General features: G+C 41.8%; 1 protein-coding gene and 1 long non-coding RNA gene across 3 annotated transcripts in view; one reads left to right on the forward strand and one right to left on the reverse strand.

The window, feature by feature from the left end:
- LOC119488314 (voltage-dependent R-type calcium channel subunit alpha-1E) overlaps positions 1-2,838 on the forward strand; it is a 124,951-nt gene extending 122,113 nt beyond the window's left edge. For both annotated transcript variants that reach the window (XM_037769867.1, XM_037769868.1), the window contains exon 49: positions 95-2,838. In XM_037769867.1, the coding sequence (XP_037625795.1) occupies positions 95-649 (555 nt within the window). In that variant the 3' untranslated portion in view covers positions 650-2,838. The remainder of the gene's footprint in view (positions 1-94) is intronic.
- A 2,401-nt stretch (positions 2,839-5,239) lies between these two features.
- Positions 5,240-8,768, reverse strand: LOC119489044. The gene is made up of 4 exons (XR_005207084.1): positions 8,729-8,768; positions 8,545-8,607; positions 6,940-7,241; positions 5,240-6,731 (listed from the first exon to the last, which is right to left on the reverse strand). It is a non-coding gene; the product is annotated as an uncharacterized LOC119489044 (long non-coding RNA).
- Between the last annotated feature and the right edge of the window lie 494 nt (positions 8,769-9,262).

A 9,262-nucleotide genomic window follows, 5' to 3' on the forward strand; every position in this document is an offset into this window, starting at 1 on the left:
CTAGCAGCACTCTGTCTCTCCTGCAAGAGGAGGATAACAGCAGAAGGAGTCCATAACAGAACTTTCCTCACTGTTGTGCTTGTGTTGTTTGCAGGTGAACACATCAGGCAGCCCCGCCAACTCAGCCTCAGAGTCCGGCACTCCTCGTAATCGGCGCCAGCTGCCGCAGACGCCCTCTCGCCCGCGGCCGTACATCTCCTACTCCCCTCTGGTCTGCCAAGCTACCACCTCTCCTGCACCAGCAGCCTCCTCTGAGGGAGAGACCCAGCCTCAGGACACCGCTGGTGTTTCTACGGAGACCTCGTGGAGGGCTGACAAGGAGGGCGGCCCGCTAACTGCAGGTCAGGGATCATCAGGAGGTCAGGTCTCAGGACCGAGCCACCCATCTCCTCACCGCTACATCTCAGAGCCCTACCTCCCGTTCCACGAGGACGTCAGCGGTGGAGAGGCAGGCGACGGGCAGGAGACCCTGACTTTTGAGACCGCCATGTTAACCAGCTTGGGACGGGCCAACGCCATAAGCTCCGCTCCTCAGCTCAGACACTCCTGGCAGGTTCCTAACGGGCATTTCCGGAAGCACTTGGGCCAAGCGAGTCCGGCTGGAGCCAGCGAGCTGCTAAGCGACACAGACGAGGACGACCGCTGCTAAAAAAAAACTGAGAAGAAGAGGACGCAGGAGAAGCTCCACGTGGCACCACAAGGCTTTAGCTCCTCTGTGGCTCTGAGAACTTGTATTCTCAGTAGCAGTAGCATAACAGGCAGGACTGAACTCCACTGCTATTTATCTGGATACCTGGGTGTCTGTCTGCAACGTGTTTGTGTGTGTGTGTGTTTGTTGTAGCTGGAGGGAGGCTGTGTGTGTGTGTGTGGACACGCAGTGTGTGTTTATGTGTGTGTGTGTGTGTGTGTGTGTGTGTGTGTGTGCTCTCAATAGAGAAAAGTTGCCAAATCAAGAGAAAAGCAGATACTGACTGGACGATAAGTAGATCACTGCGGGCAAACCCGAGCGTTGCCAAGCCTTCCCACACAAGTTAGTGTTTTGATTGTTATTATGAACAAAATACGGTGAGTCGTCGATCCAAGGTGACCCTCTTTGAATCCGAGAAACTTATCTAAGTGCGTTTTGTGCAGGTGAACATAGAGGTAGCATGTAAAAATGTTATACAATGAATGTATTTTAGCTTTTGGTTCCTACGTTCAGGTCATTTGAGAGGGTCGCTGTGAGTCTTGACTGTGCATAGTTGTGAGAGTAGCAATGAAACAGGGGTCAGGTTTAGACTTCGACACAGTTCCTGTTTACAACAAGAGCATCCACAGGGTTATGGGCATTATACAGTCACTGATCAATAGATAGTCAATACAGGAAGTCATGTTCCTGACATTAAAGTGAGCAAAACTTCTAGTGAACTTGAAAACAATGACGGTGTACCTTCAATTGGAGCAGCACAGTGCAGGTTTATGTCGGCTCTGTGGGGTGAAAAAGATGCTTAAGATCTTGGACACATTACAGAATAAGAGATGTTTTGTCTCAGGATACTGGACCATTGAATATGTAATATATTACCTTCTGAAATCTTCTGAAAAAATGGACCCAAAGTGAAGACGCGTGAAAATCTGAAGGACTAAAAGTGTCTCTTGCAGGTCAGTCAGCATGATATCAACATGACAAGACCAATGATGGAGATTTCCTACAGACACAGAGGTCTGCGTCTTCTTTGTCCATGGACTATAACGGCTTTGGCCTGATTGGCGTAAACGATTGGATGTTCATTCTTCACGTTTCTGTGCTGGATAACCGCTGTCGATGTTGCGTCAGAGAGGTGACTAAAGCCATTTTCTTCCGGTACACAGAGCCAGGGACGTGTCTTCTTCAGGATGTGTTGCCTTCTTTCATGTGACGATGAGAAGTTGATGTCCTTTTTACATGTGATGCAACAAGGATGATTTTACAAAAGAGGAATCACAGGCACAGTTGTCTACATGTCAACTGCCACTTTGTTTCCGTCACATTGGAGCGGATGTTTTGGTCAGTAGCAACAAGAGTTACGGTATTTTCTGTGCTCCAGAGTTATAGTAATTTCCACATGCATGATGAGAGATGTGTGTGAGAGAGAGATGTGTCTTAGAGCTGCCTGATTGTTCATATTTTAATGTACCCATAATATTAAATGTGATTTAAAACCACTTCACCAACAGAGTAATGATGAAACAGCAAACAGAGAAATGTTCATGCTTTTTCAGTCCACTGTCGATATCTTTAAACATTCCACCATTTGTTGTTCCCCTTAAATAAGATGTATATTTATATCATGTGCTGTTGTGTTAATGTAATATGTTGAGTTTGACATGTTTCTGAAATGTGAACACAGGACTTATCTGGACTGAGGATCCACAGGCCAGACGTGGTCTCACTCCCCTGCTGGAGTCCCAAACAGGAAGTCCTGGACTGTATTTTAGCAGAGAAACGTCCTCTGAAGTGTGTCGACTACGAGGCTCGACACTCACACAGTATACAGGTTAGATTTAGGCTTCGGCCTGCTGTTTATAGGACCGTGCTTAACAAAGCAGCCTAGGACTTAACCTCGATGTCCGTCTCTGTACAGAACAACCTAATCTGTGCCTGGGGAAGCTCACCCAAAGAGTTCCCCATCAAGCCTGGATTTCATAGATAAGAGAAGCTTTCTGGTAAATATGTAGTATAAACTATGTACAAAATAAATCCATGTTTAATTTACTGCACCGTTTATATTTTATTTGAATCATGATGCCTGTCTATGACTTTAACAAAAGAAGTGTTTACATATCTGTTCAAAGGACCATTAAAGAGAGATCACTTGACTTTTCTGTACTGGCTGATATTACTACCTTTAAATACTAAAGAATTTAACTATATATATGTTTTCCTTTTTTTAATATTTTGGTGGAAATGTTTTGCCTTTATTAGAGATTTGACAATAGAGATGATAGGACACAAAGGCATCTACCCTTAAACTCCAAGGCCACCAGAATTTAATAGCAATAGTAGTTTTTAAAGGAACAGTGTGTTGCATTTAGGGGGATCTATTGGCAGAAATGAAATATATTATTAATAAGTATGTTTTTTGAGCATATAATCACCTGATAATAAGAATCGTTGTGTTTTCACTACCTTAGAATGAGCCGTTTATATCTACATACAGAGCGGGTCCTCTTCACGGAGTCTGCCACCATGTTTCTATAGTAGCCCAGAACGAACAAACCAAACACTGGCTCTAGAGAGAGCCATACGCGTTTTCGCGTTGGACACCGAAGTTCTCCTACACACTTGGCCAACCCGGTCTCACTCCCAACTCGTCATGTACAGCCGATTGGTAAGCGACGCACCGGGCTTTCAACTCCAATGTAAATCCACCTACGGCGTTATTCGATGGTCGGAGCAAGAGTATTAAGTAGTATTAATAGCGCGAGAGTCCGCGAAGGGCGGGCGGGAGTGGTGGTAGATGGGTCAAACAAACACAAGACGTTAGTCGTTAGTCACGTGACTCTTTAGTATCGTCAGTAGTCACGCGAGTCACTTGTCACATGAGTCGTTAATCAGTGACGTTAACATCAACCACGTGGTTGTGCAGCCTAAACCTAACTTCCTGTGAAAGCGAAAGTTTATTTTGAAAGGACACTATGCATGTAACGAGCATATGTTGACACGCCTTCCCTGGCACGTAACAAAAGTGATGTAGGAAGGGTACCCCGTGTGTCGGTCTCCGATGCCGAGCGACACTGACCAAGCGGCAGTGCTAGATGAGCTGGGAGTGAGAATGTGTTGGCTTGGTACACAGGAGAAGTTTAAATTGGTTGCAATCTGCAACCTCACCACTAGATGCCGCCATATCTTACACACTGCACCTTTAAAGTGCAATTTGTTATCATTTACATATTTCAAGTGACATCCTCAAGGGTATACCGGCCTTTAGAGATTGGATACCAAGATTTGTACTGTCTGCAAATATCCTTCCAACTTAGCACAGATAAAAAAACAGAAAAATATATTTAAAAACTATCAGACAAGTGTCAAATGAATGTAATGTAACACAGTGAGGAAACCATTAGTCCATGATTGGATTAATAACAGGCTGATATTTCACATGCACATCATTTTATGAAACTGTGATATTTTATGGTTTTCACGGAGCCCACCGAGTCCTCCGAGAACGTGTGTTTTTGCGTGTTTCTGTGTGTACAGTATGCTCACATATTCCCAAAATAACCAGGTGCAAAGGTTTCAGAGCCGTGGAAACAGAGCAGAGACGTAGGTGAGATATCTAGTTTGCTGTTGAGAGATTAGAACATGAGCCGAGTGTTTGTGAGAAGACAGAGATGCCAGTTAGGCCCGGCCCTCTGGTCCATGTGTATACTATGAGATGACATGTTCTTCCAGCACCAGTTCTGTCTCTGCAGTCTACTGAGGACATGATGCCGAGCTCATCTTTGCTCTCAGTGCTCTGGGTTCAAGCCTATTTGTTTATAGTGAAACATGCAGACGGTCTGCCTCGGGAAGTGAGCACACCACAGCAGTGTTATCTTCATCCTGAAGCAAAGGATCATGGGAGGGACAGAGGCAATGTGACACTTGCAGGTGTGAAAGGTAAGCAAATTTAGGATTAAGTCCATTTCTGTTGGCTGTGTGTAAAAAAAAAAAATTTAGTGTGTGAATTCAGTATTTCCACAGCATGCAGTCTGAAAGTGGTGATACACAAAGAAACATTTTGGGCAACTCTGACAATAAATTGTGCTTCAAAGGAACAAGTTGTTACTGAGAGCATTACTCATCCACTGTAGTCAAAAACGTCAATTTCAGTATTCTGCTGAGTGAACGAGGAGTCAGAAATGTTATGTTTACTTAATAACTAAATATCATTTCTGAGGTCAGTCAAAAGTGCTGTATTTTGTTTTTTATTACTGCAGTGATCTAGTAAAGTGAATAAACCATGTGGAAAAACCTTGAATCATGTTGTGATTTGTTCATATGAGAGTGTAAAGTATCCACTAAACTAAACTAAACCACATTCTCCACAGAGAGTTTTAGTAAGCGGTAAGATTTTTCTGTATATAAAATTTATTTACTGCTTAGTCAACTAATGCTTTAATTGATATTTTTATTTTCTTTAACAATGCAGTGCAGAATTCTGGCAATCTTCTTAGAAATGATGTCAGTCAGTGTCAAATACCGCATTAATAATCAATCATTTATGTGTCTTGTGTTTACAGAAGTGGATCTATTACAGCTGCTGGACATGCAGTCAGCTGCTCACTACAATGTGTCAACAACAGAAGATGACCGAGGATGTTCAACATATCAGATCGGACAATATGCCACTCTGTCCCTACCAACAGCTACAGTATTTGGCCCTCTGTAAGTATCACTGATTAGGCTCAACGCAGGAGCTAATGTAAAAATGACTTCTCAGTTAGTAAACAGGGTTTGGTTTCATTGAGTCACAGCCACAAGACAACTAAAGGTCGCAACAGGAAGTCATCTCTGGCCCAGCAAACTATACTCGTCTGCTACTATACTAATAATGCCTTACTTACATACTAGTCTTACCTCACCATCCTGTAAACCCCAGTCCATCCATGACATAACATGTTATTGTAAAATCTACACAAATGTTCTGGACTGTCAAAATGACATAAAAACGTTATGTTCACTTGACACAAACACTCATCCCTTGTGAGCTTGACATAATTTTTTTATGTTAAGTCAATCATTTTTTTATTTTTGAGTTAACTGCACTCAAATTTATAAAGCAGATACAGCCTAATTAGTTCAAGGCCGAATGACAACACATACATTGTGCACTTAGCATATATTTTGATAGTTGAATGAACTAAAAAAATAGTTGTAAAAATATGTACTCAATGTTTTTATGTTCACATGACAAGTAGTCACTTTCTTGTTCAATACAATGAAAAAACAAGATTGTATAAGAAGTTTCTATCAACATGTATTTCTAACAAATACTATATGTTAATATTGTTATTCATTGTACATTGTCCCTCGATATATTCATGATTCTAATTCATGTAATATGTTGAAAATCAAACACAATTTAAAAAAAATATTTCCCGTTTACACACTAACTCTACTAAGTTTGTACTGTAATTCTTTATCTTTTACTACAAAAGATCATTTTTCATTTTCAGAGTGCTGACAAGGTCACACGTGACTGCAGTGAGCTTGTTTATCTAGGGTGGTCTTTCTTTCCATGATGTGTAGGTTGAAAGGATTTAGCTGAAGGCTTTGGTGTTAAACTTGACCTTGACTGTTTACACACATTAGGGTACTAATGTCATCTGAATCTGTCAGCTTTGTGATACAGTTTACATTCGCTTGTGAAGCGTCTTCCTATGAGCAAAGTCTATCTGTGACATCACAACCCTGGGTTTAAAATCTATACTGTCCTGTATTCTCATCTCACAACGGTCCAGTGAATGACCAAGCAAAAACGAGCATGCCTATGAGTGTGTGTATTTGACTGAGTGTGTGCGGGACAGTCTCCTGTATGTGTACATTTATTTGTGAATGTGCTATAACGTTTACATGACAGTTTTCCAGATGAGCTGAGTGTGCTGATGCATCTGCGTCTGGGTCAACGGGGGTCAGAGGAAACGCCGCTATTGGTTATTTTAGGGCAGGAAGGGGAGGAGCTTTTCCAGCTGAAGGTGGGGCCGAGACTCTTCACTGTGGTCGGTGCCTGGGAACAACACTATGAGTGAGAAAACACACACACATACATACATATACTGTATGCTCACACAACCACAGATGAAGACATAATGATCACAATCAACATAATGAAAACACCGCTTTTCAGCCTGGTGTTACTGTAGTTACTCAGTATCTGAAACACTAAGTAACAGGTCATGTTTGCTGTATGTGAAATTAATTCATGTCTGTCTCACAGGTTTCCTGCTGCTCCTTTGTGGGACGGATTGTGGCACAGTCTGTCCCTGTCCGTCTCTCTGTCCAGGCTGGAGTTGTATCTGGATTGTTGTCTACAGGAGAGCACCCCCTGGCGTCTGGGCCTGGGCTTGGGACCGCAGATCAGCACTTTAGGCCTGACGCTGTTGGGAGGAGCTTCACGTCCTCACCAAACACCCTTTACCGTAAGCCCTCAACCGTCCTCGGGCAGCAGCCCCTCGCTCTTCTGATCTTCATGTCACATTCCTCACCTGGGCCACAGTCTTCCCCTCCTGACCCTGGACTAAAAAGACGGAGGAGGGAGGGCTCAATGTGAAGTTTAATGGCAAATTAAGCAGAATGCAGTTATGATGTTTGCTGTGCATTTATGAAAAACTTTGTGGAAAAAGAGGAAACACAGCAAACCTTTTAGATGGTTCTTACTTGTCTTACAGTGACTCTTGAGCTGGCAAATCTGTAAATGTAGGTCTGTTGTGTGTGGACTGATGAAGTCAGGGTGGGAATAAGACTAGAATGAAAGGAGGCTGGATAGGAAGTTCATCCCTCATCCCAAGCCCACATCAGTGACAGCTGTGTTTTCTATAAAGTCTCACCTTCACCATCAATCTTCCCTGAATACAAAGGACTTACACCTACTGTTGTACTGCTACAGACCCAGTAGACAACACACATAACTGTTGTTGTTTGTATGAGACGTTGGGTGTCTGGCTTGGTCTGTTGAGTTCATCCTCTCTCTGGGCTGTAACCGTGTCAACCAGGCCAGCGCTGGGCTCAGTCCTCCAGGGAGGGGTGTGTGTGTGTGTTTTTCAAGTTCAGCCCTTGAACTTCAGAGTGTAAGGCAGCTCCAGTCAGAGGAGTCTAGACGTTTCCTTTGTCAGAAGCCATGCAGGGTGCTGTGGTGGTGCTACTGCTACTGAGCTGTGTAAGTCTGATTGTCTGTATCATTGGTGTCTGTTAAAATGCTTCTGATGGATTCAGATTAAATTTGTCAAACTTTCTGACAACTGGGGGTAAAACTTAGAAACAGAAAGATTAAATGTGTCTGTTTAGATTTCTATATAATATTTAATTATGACTGCAACAGTCTCTGCTTCATTTCTAAAACATATTATTTATTCCGAGCATTTAATTACATCAAGATGATTTTGGGATTGTTATCTTTAGAGTTTTATTTTTCTTGTGCCATATTTCTATATGCCATATATTTACATATACTGTAAAAAGGCTGAGAACAATTAAGATTACAGTGCATCATCTTATAAGCTTCAACAAGCGTTTCTGTTGCATTTAATTTCCTGTAAATTTTGGCATTACTATCGGCTGTGCACTGGTTTCTTTGTGAGGTACTGTACATGCGCGTTTCACTAGTAGCTCAAATATTTCTGCATCAGGTTTTGGGGCTTCTTACATGTGCATGTGAGAGGGTGAAAGGCAGGAGACGATTTTCACATCAACGAGTAAATCTCATAAAACGCTGAGTAGAAAATGTCACCGCCTTTGTCACCGTGGGAAATGGCAGAAAGAAGAATTTAACCTCAAAAATCCAAAGAGTGATGAATGAAGTTACAAACAGTGAATAAACTTACCTATTCAGCATGTTGAGCACTCAATGTCCACTTAATATCTGGATATGGCCTTTCAATTCAGGTCTGGTAATTGAATATATATTTTTTCAATACAGTTACTAGCTAAAATGACTTAGTTATTTACTCAGTCAAGAGTATTCCTCTTATATATTTATGAGTCAATAAAGGAGACAGAATTGCCTACGTTTCGTCTCTCCGTTGCAAATTTTTTCTCCACTTCCTCTGAATGAAAAAAGGGGAAAAAATGGCAGCAATATGTGATCCATGGCACAGTAAGAGCATTGGGAGTGGAGCCCAGAGAAAGCGTATGGAGGAATCAAACTCTGATTATATTATTGATTTTTCCCCCAAAAAATCCCTTGTTCATTCTTCAAGCTCTAATTTATGGTTATTTAAATTTAAATGTCTGCATTTTGTATCTGCTGCACCATAGTTGTATAGTTATAGAAGTTGAACATTATAGAAATGATATGTAACCTTTAAAGCAATACACGCTGACTGCTATCGTAAAAATAAAATGTATTTTACCGAAGCCCGAAGCCAGAGTTCGGAATGAAACTCTGCCTCACTGGAGACATTTTTGGATGTTTAATTTTTCATTTTGATTTTGGCTGTGTTAATGCATATGGCATACATTTTGGCAGGAATGTCAGTTTTTTTGATTTTCAAATTTTGGAAGTTCAACTTAAGCTCTTATAATAAGTCCATAATAAACTGT

Source organism: Sebastes umbrosus, chromosome 5 (assembly GCF_015220745.1).
Source record: "Sebastes umbrosus isolate fSebUmb1 chromosome 5, fSebUmb1.pri, whole genome shotgun sequence".
Classification (NCBI taxonomy): Eukaryota; Metazoa; Chordata; class Actinopteri; order Perciformes; family Sebastidae; genus Sebastes; species Sebastes umbrosus.